Genomic DNA, 14,944 nt, shown 5'->3' with positions numbered 1-14,944 from the left:
ACATATCTTATAGGTTATGTCAGTCCATACAGCTTTAGACATCCAAGACACCCCCAAGACACCCATAACCAGGTGCAGACTTGGTATGTCTCCGCCCTCAAAGCAGTTGGTTTCCTTTGGCCCCACTGCGGACAAGAGAGAGAGAGAGAGTTTGACGTCCACTTCTCATGTACAAGAGGGGAAACGAAACCACGCCACTTGACGCAATGACAGGCCTTCTGATTTGGTCTAGTCGTATTTCCATTTCCAACTGTCACGGATCTTAATGGTATCAATGGTATACACAGAACTTTGGTTTTTGTGCCACCCGCGGGTCTAGACACAATGCCTTTCGAAGCCCTCGATCTCACAATCCTAAGAATGGGATATCAGACTGCAGAATCCCGAGGACCTTTCTCAGAATCACCAAAAAAACCTCGACAAAAACAAACAAAAAAAAACCAAAAAAAAAGCGACGAAAGATGCAAAAATCACAAGGGTACCCAACTGCTATGTTCAGGCCCAAGAATACCTGGGGTTAGACCAGACGTAAAATGTAATAGTACATCGGATGTCTAAATGAGGCGTTTCACCCCATTTTCAGTTTCAACTATATTTGACGTCTCTGTGTATTTTTATATTTTTAGACCCGTTTACTGCTATTTTTCGTTTAATTTTCTGAGAATTCCCCAAAAATTATTATTTCCAAACATATTTGAAGCACAGAGAATTAGATGTTTCCGGGCAATATGAAATTTAGTGAATCTTTTATCCCACCAAGTGTCAATTTTTGTGATCTATTCACGGTGATGATAGTTCTCTTGCTGCACGTTTCTTCTTTTGGTGTTCGTGTGTTCCCATGCTGTGTACGTGTGTTGCTCACCGCTTTCTCCCTGTTTATTTGTGGGCCCTGTGTTTGGTCTATATTCTATTTCGGCCATGATTATAGTTACGCCTGTTCAATGACAGCTAATATTTATAGAACGGCTTTTATTACTTGGAAATGAAATAAAATGGGGATTAACGTTCTACTCTTCTGCACCGACTGGATAATGAAGTCGGGCGTACGCCATACAGTGTTTTATGAAATGAAATGGCGTTTAACGTCCTACTGTTCAGCACCGATTGGGATAAGGAAGTCAAACGTACGGCATACAATGTGCTTTGAGGGAAATTTTGTCGGTTATAACGCTGAAAACCCCCGAACAGACGAACACCCGCCCAAGAAAAACAAAACACAAAGATAAAGTTGCTATGCAGACTGATTGATACTCAGTTGTTGCCATATGGGACACGAAATAGACCACCTCCGGAAAAATACGACACAAAGTTTAGACCGGAAACCACATGATGAAATACTAAACGGTCTCCACTTGAATAAACACCAGGCAGACGGCCTTGAACTAGTTAATAAACTTGACTTGTTTAAAGGCCCACTTTGAATTTGATCTGGTAGTTAGAAAACCAAAATACTAATGAAATGGAGTTTAACGTCCTATAACTGTTCTGCACCGACTGGGTGACCCAGACGGGCTTATGTCATACATTGTGCTGAGGGAAATTTTGCCCGGACAACACATTTCGAATTCCATTTACGTATGTACCAAAGTTTTTCGTACTATCCGAACACATTTTCCTTGAACGACGAGGCGATGAGGCGTCTATGCATCAGAGGCGTCTTGCATCACTAACAAGGGGAAACAGTTCCCGACGATCCTGAGGAACCTCCTTGCCCAACAGAGGAACGCACCCGAGACCTCCTGGTTAGCGAGCCAGCATCTTACACACTGAGCAACCGCCGCTTCCAAGTTCCAACATATCTAATGACTTCAGATATAAAACAAAAACGTTTTATTTATTCGTTTCGTTAAATAGTGTATATTTTGCACCATGACGATTTCAGAGAAAGCACGTACCCAGGAAACACGGAAACGAATACTTTAAACAAAAAAAACCATGTCTAATGACCTCTTATAATATATAACAATTATAGGTCTTTTATTCGTTTCGCTATTCTACACCATAACGATTTCAAAAAAAGCGTGTACCCAGAAAACATGCAAACGAAATGGCCCTGGTGATCATGTTGACTAGATACAATTCTTAATAAATGTTAAGTGATCATGAATAAATAATTAAAGTTAAAATATTTCCCATTAAAATCCCACGAAACTGTTGGCAAATTTGTAGTGAAACAAAAATAATGTTTAATTTTCCATGAAAATGACAGTATTCTACCCCTACATTGTATAGTGTACTTGAAATTTGCAGAGATAAGGTGACACTCTGTGTGTGACCTAACCATGATAATATACTAGATACAATCCAAAATGCCAAACAGATTATAATGACGTGAACCAGAACAGAATAGCCACAGCTAGTTTATAGGTAAGATAATGTTTGTGGGTCTTTAAAGGAGCTAAATCGCTAACATTTGGGACCTAGAAATTTACAAAAGTGGGTTGCAACGCATATAATACTGTAATATGAATGTATATAAACTGATTTACATTTAATGGTTTCCGTTTTTACTCCAATTTCAAATCAGTTATGTTCAAATTTCTAGCGTCTAGTTATTCTAGTCTACATAACTCCATTTGATTTGGTGCAATGTGTCTAGCCTCGTCCCTCGAGTCTCTCAATACAACTTGGGCTGAAGCGCATTATGGTACACGATTCGTGTACCAATGTTAAAAAAATTATTTTATCTTAAATATCGGATATCAGAAGCTCATCTTTTCCCGGTAAGTTTACATCATCAATGTTGATTTAAATTGACCAATAATTCGTGTTTTCGATGTCGAAGATTTTGGAGGATTTTGAGTTACGGACTTAGGTCCTTTAACTGTAAATACAATAATCCATCAAAATATCACGACCAAGGAATGCGATGATATCTCAAAACGACCAAAAAATGATATTATTTTAATTTTTGCCAAATCGAAATTTGAATTTTCTTTCCTCGAAGCGATATCGCTGGTAGATAGAGAGTACAAATTTCAAGAAAGGTGGTATGCGCTACATGATTGGAACGAATATTCTGTTGCAACTGGACCGATGCTATACGTTTTCCGTGTCGCGTTTTCGGACAAGATATAGGTTGCAGTGAGATTATATTCGCTAGAACTGGCTTCAAAAGTTTGAAGAAAGCAACTGGGACAACTGGACGTCTAGAAAAGCAGGTCAGATCTAGGACACATCAGCTATGTCAGACCACTATCCCTATTTACAGTACAAAGTATATGCTAATAATGCAAAGCAGTAGATACATTATATTATACAATTTATACAACCCGTATTTTGCTGAATACATCTAAAGTATTATAGCATGTAATAATAATAATAAATTGTTTAAGTGGCATTTAGTAACTGGATGAGAATAACACATGACACAATTATATGGAATACAAGTTACTTGAAGTGTTTATTACAGCGACGTTTCGACGAGGGTTCTCCCGTCTTTGTCAAGCAAAGAAATGAAATAAAATGATTTCTTTGCTTGACAAAGACGGGAGAACCTTCGTCGAAACGTCGCTGTAATAAATTCTTCAAGTAACTTGTATTCTGCATATAATTGTGTCATGTGTTATAGTAATAATAATAATAATAATAATTTAAAAACGTTTAGTTAAATTGAAATATGATTGAACTGTTATAAAGATATAAGATTATTAATTACTTGTTGGAGTCATGTAACCCGTAGAGTAGAGTTTTGCTATTCTTATACTCATCAGGTAATGTAGAAATGGTTTTTCGTCTAAAAGTATTGAAGTTTGGACAGTGTAAGAGATAGTGCGTGTTCGCTATTCTCGAAAGGGAGACCACAGCTGCAATCTGAATTTTTAGAGATGTGTCTTAAAAACATGTGACCATTTAAGTTACTGCATGAAAGTCGTAGTTTGCTGTGGATAATTTCAATTTTTCTAGAACCAATGTTTTGAGGGTTTGGAGTCTTGTTCGGAGAGTTTTTGTTTAAAAGAGACTTGTTGATCGTTTTGTTGACTGGTCTAAAGGGTTCCATTCCTTTATTGACAGATGGTACAAATGAGTTGGAAAATAATTTCGTTCTACACCGATATTCAGTGAAGTCATTTATATTTCTAAAATTGTACGAATATTTTCTAGAAGGTGGAAAAAGTGTAGAAAGATAATTGGGTAAAGTGTTATTGAAAATTTTATAGACAAGAATAAGTTTTGTCTTCGTCGACGTTCTTTTAGAGGAATGAAATCGGTCTCCTTGTAAAGAGAATCGTGGCTCGTACCTTTCACTCCTCCGCAGATTGTGCGTAGTACGCCCAGTTGCAGGTGCTCAAGCTGATTTGTTAGTAGTTCCGAACACCCATCCCAAACAATATCCGCGTCTACAGTCGAAGTAAGGCAGAATGTAAGCGTTATAGATAGTCAGTAAGGATTTACGTTTCAACCGATATTTCAGAGACCTCAAGCAATTTCATAGTTTTGATACTTTTTCATATATTTCCTATGTGGAAATGATTGCCCGAAAAAACCATTACGCCCATCAATGTCCATCAATGTCCAACAATTCGCAAATGAAAGCCGAGAGGATGAACAAGAAGCAGACAGAAAAGGCAGAGAACTGGCATATTGTCCAGGTACTGTCCGATATCGTCTGACATTATATGCCTTCAGACAGATGCATTCAGGGGCCATGATGATACTGCAGGGTCCCTCAATCAAGGCAAGTTTCTCGAGGAGGTGACATTAGTGGAGAAGTACCACAAGCCGCTCATGCAAAGATTGGATCGATAAACATCCTAGTAATGACGTCCAAAATGAGACTATTACAAATTAATCAACCGGATTTTAAGTTTTTAGATAGTAACTGTTTGCAGAGAAATACCCGAAGATAATTGGTTACCGGTTGCGTTTTTTTTTATCTTTCAGGAAAATTGTCATAATCGTATTTTCGGCTAGTTCCGTTAACATTTGGCACGGCTAGCGAATAGTCATAGAAATATATAAATAGACTATTGTAATTTATGACGTCACAATTATTGTACAAGCTATAAAGATGTTAATGTAAATGGAGATTCCAGTGATTATAGTTGTGGTGTATATGGAAACTAGGTTATGAGGCACAGTGGCATATATGCAGTATATACATGGTAAGTATATATATATACTTTAATGCGTGCACCTCAATTGATATGACTTTAATTGCAGGCTACTTTATAAAACGAAATGGGTCTGCGATATCACCTGGGTGGAAATACAACTAACTCACACATTAACGACATACCTTTCTGGGAAAATGAAAACGAGCGTACGTCATTCAGTGTGTATTGGGGAAAAGCTTGCTTGGACGGCGGCGTTCAATTTCTTTCTCATCCGTTTATAACCATTTTAAAATTTTCAATGCATTATACAGACTGCTCAATAATATGAGAGCGAGCGAATGAGAGAGAGGGAGAGAGACGGTATTGGGCGTGAAATGATAATGTCTGTCATGATTGAGTCAAGTTGCGTGGTTTTCGATTCGGTGCTTTCACGTGACAGGGAGTAGAATCGCCTGCCCAACCTCGTGGGTCTTCTCAGGATCCCCTGGTTGCCTAGCTCACTGCTAAAATCCCCTACGCGCAAGCGAATTACTGAACTAAAATTGAACCGTGTGTTGGTCCCGAAATAATCTGGTTTGTGTCGAGTTAACGTTAACGTTAAACCGTTAAACTCTCTCTCTCTCTCTCTCTCTCGCTCTCTCTCCCTTTAGATAATATAATAAATAACATCCCAATAGATTTATAGTTTAGTTTCGAATTACGATCGTCATATTCTGTTACTGTTTAGACAAACATCAGCATTATGTTTTGTCTCATCATTATATGTACCCTTTTGACCGTGTGGGTCTATAATGCATTAAATCGCGTAGATAAAAAAAAAAAACTCATATCAGAATTCAGACATATTGTATGAATCAAGTTCAAACTACATATTTTTGACATTATTATTTACACCCGTAGTTCGTTATGTGTATTCCCAGACTGGGTCATATAATGTATGTGTGCTCTTCTCTTCGACGTTGTTGAGAACGAGGGCACCTAGCTAACACGCGAGGGACGGATGGGTTAAAGGAGCTGCATCGCTATGTTTTGGCAACTAGAAATGGGCACAAATTGGTCGCAACGCATATAATAAAGTTATATGAATGTATATAAACTGATTTATATTCAATCGTTTCTGTTTTACTGTAATTTAATGAGTTATGCTCGGCGAAATAGGCGAAGAGTGCAAATTGAATGGCAGTTTTTGGCGTCTGGTTATTCCAGTCTACTCCGGTAATCTTCCCCTGTGGGATATGTTTAGCCTCGTTTATCTAGTCACTTCATTACAAATGGCACCTGAAAGGATTTTGGCCCGCGATTCGTGCGCCAAGATTAATATTTTCATTGTGTCTTAAATATTGGATACCAGAAGCCCATCTTTTCTCGGTAACCAGTGTTGCTTTAAATTGACCAATAAGTCGTGTTTGCACTGCGGATGATACTGAATTAAAGACTTAGCTACTTTAACATCCGTCTGAAGTTCCATTGTATGAGTTGGAATTCCAACTACTTTAATGTTCCTCTCCAAACAAATATTTGAATTACCAAAAGAAAGGCGAGAAAATAACTTCCCATTGATCTGATGTTTATTAATATAATTTGTAATAATATTTTTATGCTAATAGAAATAAAAGATGAATGGCTTTGGTTTATATGAAACAAAAAATCGAAAATGTAATAAATGCAGGATGTATTATTTGTCCAAATGATATTTAAAATGATCAATCTAAACGTAAGTTATAATAGCCATTTGTCGTTTACATTAGTTTCTACTAATTTCACAGCTTAATCTGTATTCGTCTTAATCTTCAAAATTATCGACTGAATAACACTTTTCAGTCATTAGTTGTCTATCCACGTACAAATTATTACCGCGCGTAAAAAAAGCCCTTGAAATTTGGAATGTAATTTGAGCAGAATTCTCCATCTGACATTGCACACCACGAGTAATATACTTAAGAACCAATTTCATTTTTTCCAAATAGCCAGAAGTCTCTCGCTCTCTAACTGCTATCAATTTGAAAACCGCATGTTCCTTAATCTTCCCGTATTTATTAGCTAAGTTGGTGGAGAAATGTACAAAGCTAAACACTATTTCATTTAATTTTCTTAATTAAGGTTAAGTGCAGTTGTAACGGTTTCATTTTATCTCTGTAAAATATATATAATGTTAATTTAATAATATTTCTGGCAAACAATCCGAAATAACCAATTTCTTGATAGAAAATGTAAGGGAAAAACATTCTAATTCTTTTATAGATGTCTTGCGACTCGAATACATTAACGGTTTCTGTTACGGGCGGAGGTGGACTGGGTCGAGGACATAGAGGGGCCAGGGGCCCATCGGCTTGGGTTGAAAATTTGTTTTTGACATACATTTTTTCAGAATAGATAATAGTGATTTTCGAATTCTCTGAAAAATATAACGGTCGAGAGAAACATGATCTAAGGACAGGGTGCGGGAATGATGAATCAAGCTAGTTTCTTTTTTCATTATGTCACTTATTCGTTTCCGCAACGTGGTTTCGATTCCCCTTCGCCTTCCATCCTCGTGGGTTTTCTCCGGGTCCTCCGGTTTCTTCACATTGCTAAAGGCCCGTGTATTATACCCCTACGCGCAAGCGAATTATTGAAATGAAATTGAACCATATCTTAGTCCCGAAATGATCTATAGTTTGTGTCGAGTGGACGTTAAACTCTCTCTCTCTCTCTCTCTCTCTCTCTCTCTCTCTCTTCTCCGCAGTGGGGCCAAAGGAAACCAACTGCTTTGAGGGCGGAGACATACCAAGTCTGCACCTGTTTATGGGTGTCTTGGGCGTAAGGTTCCAGTGAAAAGGTTATTTTTACATGTCTATTTGGTTTCCTTGTTGAACCGTTGCTTTAATTATTTTCAATTAAAGACACCTATCGTCTTGTCGGATAATATCTAATTCTTTTAACGGTTTACGCTAAAATGTACTCAAATTGATTATTCAAAATGTCAACTGTAGAGAGTCTCCCATCCCAGCTTGGATCACGTGGATGCAGAATGATGACAAAAAATATTTTTAATTTATCATAACTTTGAAAATACTAAACAGAACTGAATGATTTTTAGACTGATATTTCTTTGATAATATGGTCAGTAACAGATGCTAGTATAATATTAAATATGGAATATTAGACGAAAAAAACAACAGATGAATAACATCTGATTTCATGTGAATATTCGCATACATCAGGACTATAATTCCTTTCCGAACGGTAACAAGATGGCTTAAAAACCTTATGATGTTTCACGATGAAATAGATTGAGGAAGCCAACGCCCGGGGAGAAATTATATACGTCTCGTTTTCTACCGGTCTTTGATGAACATCGCTCATGTGTCTATAATTGTTTGGAATGATAGGAATTTATCAAACATCAACCAGACCCGTTAATGTTATTTAAGATGGACCATTATCGTAAATAGAGAACTACCGTATAATTGGTATATCAACTTATATAAAAGGTTGAAAGTCAAGATGGAGGCCAGCGCCTGTCGTGGCTATTTTGGGATATGTACAGAGTATGTTGTATACAGACGACACCCCCCACCCCTCCCTCCCTGGTTTACGAATGTCCAGAAAGTGAAAAATAATGGTACATTTCACTGAAATTGTTGGTTACATTTTTGGGCCCCTGAAGTTACTGGACCTGTGAAACCACGCGCTTCGCACACCCGTAAGCTCTTAAGCTGAGGTACCCCTTGTGGACATTAACCAGTAGAAATCGAAATGAAAGGGGGTGTAATGTCTTACTTCTCTACCCAATCCGGGTTAATGTAAACGGCAGTAACACCGCCTTCTGAGATAGTAGACACTGGACTCACAATGATTCAGTGGGTAGGCTTTGGCTGGCTAACCAGTAGGTCCAGGGTTCGATCCCGGTGTTGGCCTAGAAGGGTCCTCTGGATTTTCCCTTTGTCAGTGTTGCAGAGCGGGGCCTGGGAAGGCGCAACGTATAGCCGTTCGAATGGGAAGAAAAATCGAGATCCTGTGAACACATTGGCATTTACGTAAAAGAATCCTTTACAGTTGGAATTCGATATGAGAGTAGGCAGTAGTGTCGCTGTCCGGGTTTTCCCTCATAGCAAACTGTACAGCGTATGCCCTTCTTCGTTAGCCCAATTGGAGAAGAACAGTAGGAACTTTAACCCCATTTCATTTCTATTTGCCGCACGATTTTTTTGTAGAGCTGCACACGGCTCAGGTTGAAAAAACTATAAGTAAAATGTGGAAGTAATGTAATCCTTTTTGTTTATTGACATAAATATGTTAATTGTTAATTGAAGTGAAGTGGTACACTACTATATATATAATTAACCAAAGCATCATGCCCGTCTTCATTAGCCCAGTCGTTGCAGAACAGTTGGACGCCAAACCCCATTTCTTTTCATCTCTAGTATATATAAAGTTGTCGCCTTCTAGTTGAAATGTGAAACCCAAGTCACCCCTAGAGAATTATGACGGATGTATTGCACGAAGTAGAACATTCTTGCTAATTCTACAGGATGTTCTACAATGTCGTGGGGGGGGGGGGGGGCGAATAGTTAACGCGTGCGCGATGCATCATAAGGTCTGTCATTGAGCCAAGTAGGGTGGTTTCGATTTCCCGCAAGTTTGTGTCGAGTAGACGTTAAACTCCTGATTCCCCGCAAGTTTGTGTCGAGTGGACGTTAAACTCTCGTTTCCCCGCAAGTTTGTGTCGAGAGGACGATCTCTCCCCCCCCCCCCCCCCCTCTCTCTCTCTCTCTCTCGCCCTCTCTACAATGTTGTAGCTTTGTACGACGATCTTAGGTTCATGAACTATCCACTAATTACCAGTTTCCTGTTTGCAAATAGCGTTAGAATCACGTTACACATCTTATTTTTTTCCTTGTTATGTCGGATGTCAAATTGACTTAAGAGTTTACAAACAGAAAATATATCTTTTATTACGTGATTGGGGGGTTGTTTTCAATTCGTTTAATCTAATCGACATTTGCATTTTTCAAACAAATTTTTCACGGCTTAAACATACATTATGCAAGACCAAAATCTGTCTATTGCAGGTCTTTCTTTAGGCCTGAAATGTTATCTAAATTATTAATTAGACATTAATTAACTTATCCAGACCATAATAAACTCTCGATGTCAGGGCTAGCATTCGATGTTGGCTGGATTAGATAATTAAATTTTTAAATAGTGGATAATCGAGACTATGCTGTTTATATTAATGATTTTAGTAATGATGACCGAGACTATGCAAAAATTTCACCCGCTTCTTTCTCGGCTCATAGTGGATCAATTTGACTGAAATTTTCAGCAAATTACCTTTACACTATCTAGTTTTTAACTATTATAGCGAGAACTGCCATCTCGTTATCTTATCTCCCATAATGTATCTTTAAAAAACGTTAAAATGTACTTAAATTGATTATTCAACATTTAATTAAGAACACCAAAAAATATCAATAACTAGCGGGATGACCCGTTCCTGCACGCGTTGGAAGTATTATAACCCCGAAACCGGAAGTGGTAGTCCAACGCCACCAGGCCTATGTTACCCCTCGGTCCGATCTACCCCTTATACAACAAATTTCAGCCTCGGGGACAGCCCAAGTGTAGCCAACAATCCTGAACGCAGACAGACACACGACGGTCACAAATGATAGTATACTTAGATTCAATCGGACAAAAGCGAGGCCTATATCATGGGTGGCGCTCAGCTGCAAATGGTACCGAATGTTGTAATTTTTTCAATTCATTATATCTTTGTATATACTGAGGATTGGTATTCCTTTTAAAGATTCAACCACTTTTACTTTATTGTACTTTTCTAGGGATTCCTCAATCTCTCAAATAACGTTCAGAAACATTAATCTGTAATTAAGGTGATATTAAGTAAGATTTCGATAATGGTCTTGCCATGTTCATAAATGTGTAGTTGATAATTTATATAACATTTAAGGCCCAAAAGAAAGACCTGCAATGGGCAGATTTAGCTCTTATATAATGCCTGTTTAAGGATTCAAACGTAGTATACTTCTCTGACACCTAGAGACTTTTGGCAAGGGGAATTATTCCCATCCGTATCACGTATCCGTATCGTCACGTGATACGTTCGTCAATGTAGTTTTGGAGTTTTGGCTGATTTTCTCGCCGCGTACGTAAGACTAAGAGTAGCCGAGCTGAGTGTAGTTCTATTACAGCATGATGGCAGTTATCTACCATCCGTTCTAGTCAAGTGCTTAGCCTACAAATTATATTCTCTCGTAAGTCGCTGAGCTATAATTAAAAAAAGATTATATCGAATCTTATTAAAAAAATCTTCGACTTGGATTCAGCAGCAATGCTTGGTTTCACTAATGTATCATTTCAGAAATTTTATACCCTTTACCATAGAATCACATCATTTACAGATTTGCAAGGTCCCACTTTCCTAAAGCGTAGATCAACCAGCAAGCAGACAGGCAGAACAAATATGAAAATCCGAGAAAAACTAATCAAAAATAAGGATTCAATTCCAGTCTTTATCATGGTTAAAACCACATCAAATATACACCTTCGTGTTCTAGGATACACATAGATTCATAAAAGCTCTATGACACAACATTTCAGGGTCTAAAAGTAGAAAAAAGACGACGATGTTTTCGGAACTTTCCGTATGAAACTGTTCGATATGTGCTGCCGTGTCCGTGTGCCGTATCACGTATGAGAAATACACACACATTGATGACGGGACACGCAAAGTCGATACGAATACGCGATACGAACCATGAATTTACGCTTGGCAAAAGTCTCTATTACTGAGATTTTGCTACGATTAAAATAAGATGAAAAGAAATGTGGTTTACCGCCCCACTTTATATATCACACCAACTGGGTTATTGAAAACGGGCACACGTCATGCAATGTTCTATTCGGAAACTTTCGCCCGGATAGCGGCGTTTTCGCTCATTCTTCACCAAATTAGAATGATCATTGGTTCTTTTACATACACGCCAACGATGGTTCATCCTGGTTTTCGTGTCTTCCAAAAGGCTAACTACCCTTTACCGTGGCAAGCCACCCACCCTGCATCACTGACGGGAGGAAACGATTTAACAAATTTACTTTGACGGGAAACCCGTGACCTTTTTACGAGTACATGTATATAGACTGTAATAATGTCGTTATATAATTTGACAGTGAATAATTTTGTTGTACCATGAGTTCAGATGGTGACATTTAATATTTAGCGAACGTAACCTTTACATCAGACAATTTACAATTGAATAATTTTATTATAGAGTACCAGTCCTCTGGTCGTTTAAAATTATTATAGACATTTTCTAATACATGATAATACAGAAAAGTCCATAGTTATCAACGGGGGCCGCGGTGACTCAGTGAGTAAGACGTTGGCTCGCTAACCTGGAGGTCCCGTGTCGATTCCGGTGTTGGCCGAGAAAGTTCATCTGGATTTTCCAGCGTGGTTCCACTTTTGGTTCGCCCTTGTCAATGATGCAGTCGTTCGGGTGGGCCGAAAACCCGAGTTTCCGTGTACGTATTTGCTTGCACAAAAAGAACCCTTGGCAGTTGGAATTCGTTATAAGAGTAGACCCTAGTACCGCTGCCCGGGCAAAATTCCTCCCATAGCACACTGTATGGCGTATGCCCTTCTTCATTAGCCCAATTGGAGAAGAACAGTAGGAACTTTAACCCCATTTCATTTCTGTTTGCCGCACGATTTTTTTGTAGAGCTGCACACGGCTCAGGTTGAAAAAAATTAGAAGTAAAATGTGGAAGTAATGTAAACCTTTTTGGTTATTGACATAAATATGTTAATTGTTAATTAAAGTGAAGTGGCACACTACTATATATATAATTAACCATAGCATAGTAGATAATAATCTGTTCTCTAAATGAGAATAATATTTATGGTAATTACTGCATAGTTAGCGCTTCAAAGGGTTAAAAAGGACACGACCTCTTAAGTAGGACAACACAACAATGACACGAATTAATTAGTTTGGACTAAAACAAGTAAGTCTTAATGTTTGTTTGGGTATTTCTTACTGTAAATAGTAATCAGTTATTTTATGCTGTTCCTAAATCCAAACTACGCTGGTCCAAATGAGTGGAATAAAATACCTTTAAAACTAGCCCCAATATTAGAACAACTTTCAAGAAACGTTTAAAAACAGAATATTTTCGAATTAATTTAGGTTATGTTTTGTGTATGAAACGCGTATAGTTTGTGAATGTCTGATAATTTAATTTTGTTTTACTTGCATGTGCTTGTTATCTATGTCATATCCTTTGTAGTTGTTCTGGTCCGGTAGCTATGCTAGAGGGAAATTTTGGCCTATATTTATATCGAATTCCAACTGTCAAAGGATCTTTCGCGTGCACTCCAAAGTATACACGGGACATCAGGTTTTTTTTATCCCATTCGGACGACTAGACAGCTGTCCTTGCCAGGCCCACTGTCCTGCACCACTGGAGAAAAAGACTATATTGAAATTTTCAGTCAAATTACTTTATTCTGAGTGTTTGAAGTTTTGACAATATAGTTTCAATTGTACTATTGCTACGATAATAAACCAAGTCAGATTATCTATTTTAAATGGCGGAAGGTTCCGAATTCATTCAATATCTAAGCCATAATGTCATCCTGACAAACAAACTTTCCCTAATCGTAAATTGCACGGCGTATGCCCGTTGTCAATAGCCCAGTTGGTGCAGAGAAGGTGGACGTTACACCCCATTTCATTTCACTTCCCATACTGGAGGTAAGGAGATAAGGGAGAGGGGTGTACCCATCGATGCGGTTGCCTCATTGCACAATCTCGTCAATCTGCGTCGTCAATATTGTGACGATCGAGCATTAAGCCTCCCCGTCATTATTAATAGCTTCTAGAATTTACTGGTTCTATTTTCTAACCTCTCTGTGTATGTATACTATTAACTTGAGTAGAATCTTGTTACTGGCTGTGCACAGCACGCGAATAACATACAACAGCTGTCTCTAGTTACACCCCTCTTCGTTCAACTCTAGAACATAAAAAAGATAGATTTATAACATTGTGTTTAATTGTTCACTAGTTCTAATTAACTCGGCTAGAATCATGAGAGGTTTATAACATTGTGTTTCATTGTTCTCATGCTCTGATTCCAACTCCGAGAGAAAAACAGATGATAATTTCGGCGGCTCAAGGTAAGATAAGTTCTATTTCCCTTCACCGGTTATATTTAGAGAACATATTTGCAATGGGTTCTTATTGTCAAGGTTCAGACTCCAGACTTAAAGACGATGTATATAGTCGAAGAACACCTACATTCAAGTTGCACTTTAAACAATGGTTAGATAGAAACCAAGGTACTTGTTTTATATTATAGCGGCAAAGGGATTAAAGACTATATTATAGTCAGTTATTTTACTGCATATATTCTTAAAGGAGTTAAGTCTCTAATTCAATATTTTCCATAATTAACAACACAAATTAGAATTCATTATTGGTCAATTTCAATCAATATTGATGTTGTTATCTTGCCGTAAAAACATCGGATCTTATCCAATATTCAAGATATAATTAACATTTCATAACCAGTACACGAGTCGTGTATTCTATAGTTTCGGGTGCCATTTTTGTTATGAACAAATAAAAAAAAAAACCTACAAGACAATGTGAAAGTAATTAGTAAAGGCTGATTCACAAATGACAAAATAATGATAAAAAGAAAACGTGTAGAATGGACTAAGTAGGCAGGCGGGAACGACTGCCATTCAATTTAAAGTGTTCACGTATTTCACCGAACATAGTTGATTAGAAATTACAATATTTTTTTCAAAAATTGAATATAAATCACTTAACATACATTCATATTACATTAATATGTGCTTTCAGCAGAACCATTTT

General features: G+C 37.7%; 1 protein-coding gene across 4 annotated transcripts in view; it reads left to right on the top strand.

Moving 5' to 3' along the window:
* Positions 1 to 4,956: 4,956 nt before the first annotated feature.
* Positions 4,957 to 14,944, top strand: part of LOC126810313 (cytochrome P450 2U1) — a 33,620-nt gene continuing 23,632 nt past the window's right edge. For 2 of the 4 annotated variants that reach the window (XM_050535309.2, XM_050535306.2), the window contains exon 1: positions 14,004 to 14,241. In XM_050535309.2, coding sequence (XP_050391266.1) covers positions 14,220 to 14,241 — 22 coding nt within the window. In that variant the 5' untranslated portion in view covers positions 14,004 to 14,219. Of the gene's footprint in view, positions 5,106 to 14,003; positions 14,242 to 14,944 lie in introns of those variants that run through there. The other 2 variants (XM_050535307.2, XM_050535310.2) reach the window with 2 other exon arrangements.

Source organism: Patella vulgata, chromosome 2 (assembly GCF_932274485.2).
Source record: "Patella vulgata chromosome 2, xgPatVulg1.2, whole genome shotgun sequence".
NCBI lineage: Eukaryota > Metazoa > Mollusca > Gastropoda > Patellidae > Patella > Patella vulgata.
The sequence above is the reverse complement of the archived record's forward strand: the minus strand, read 5'-3'. Positions and strand labels throughout refer to the sequence as shown.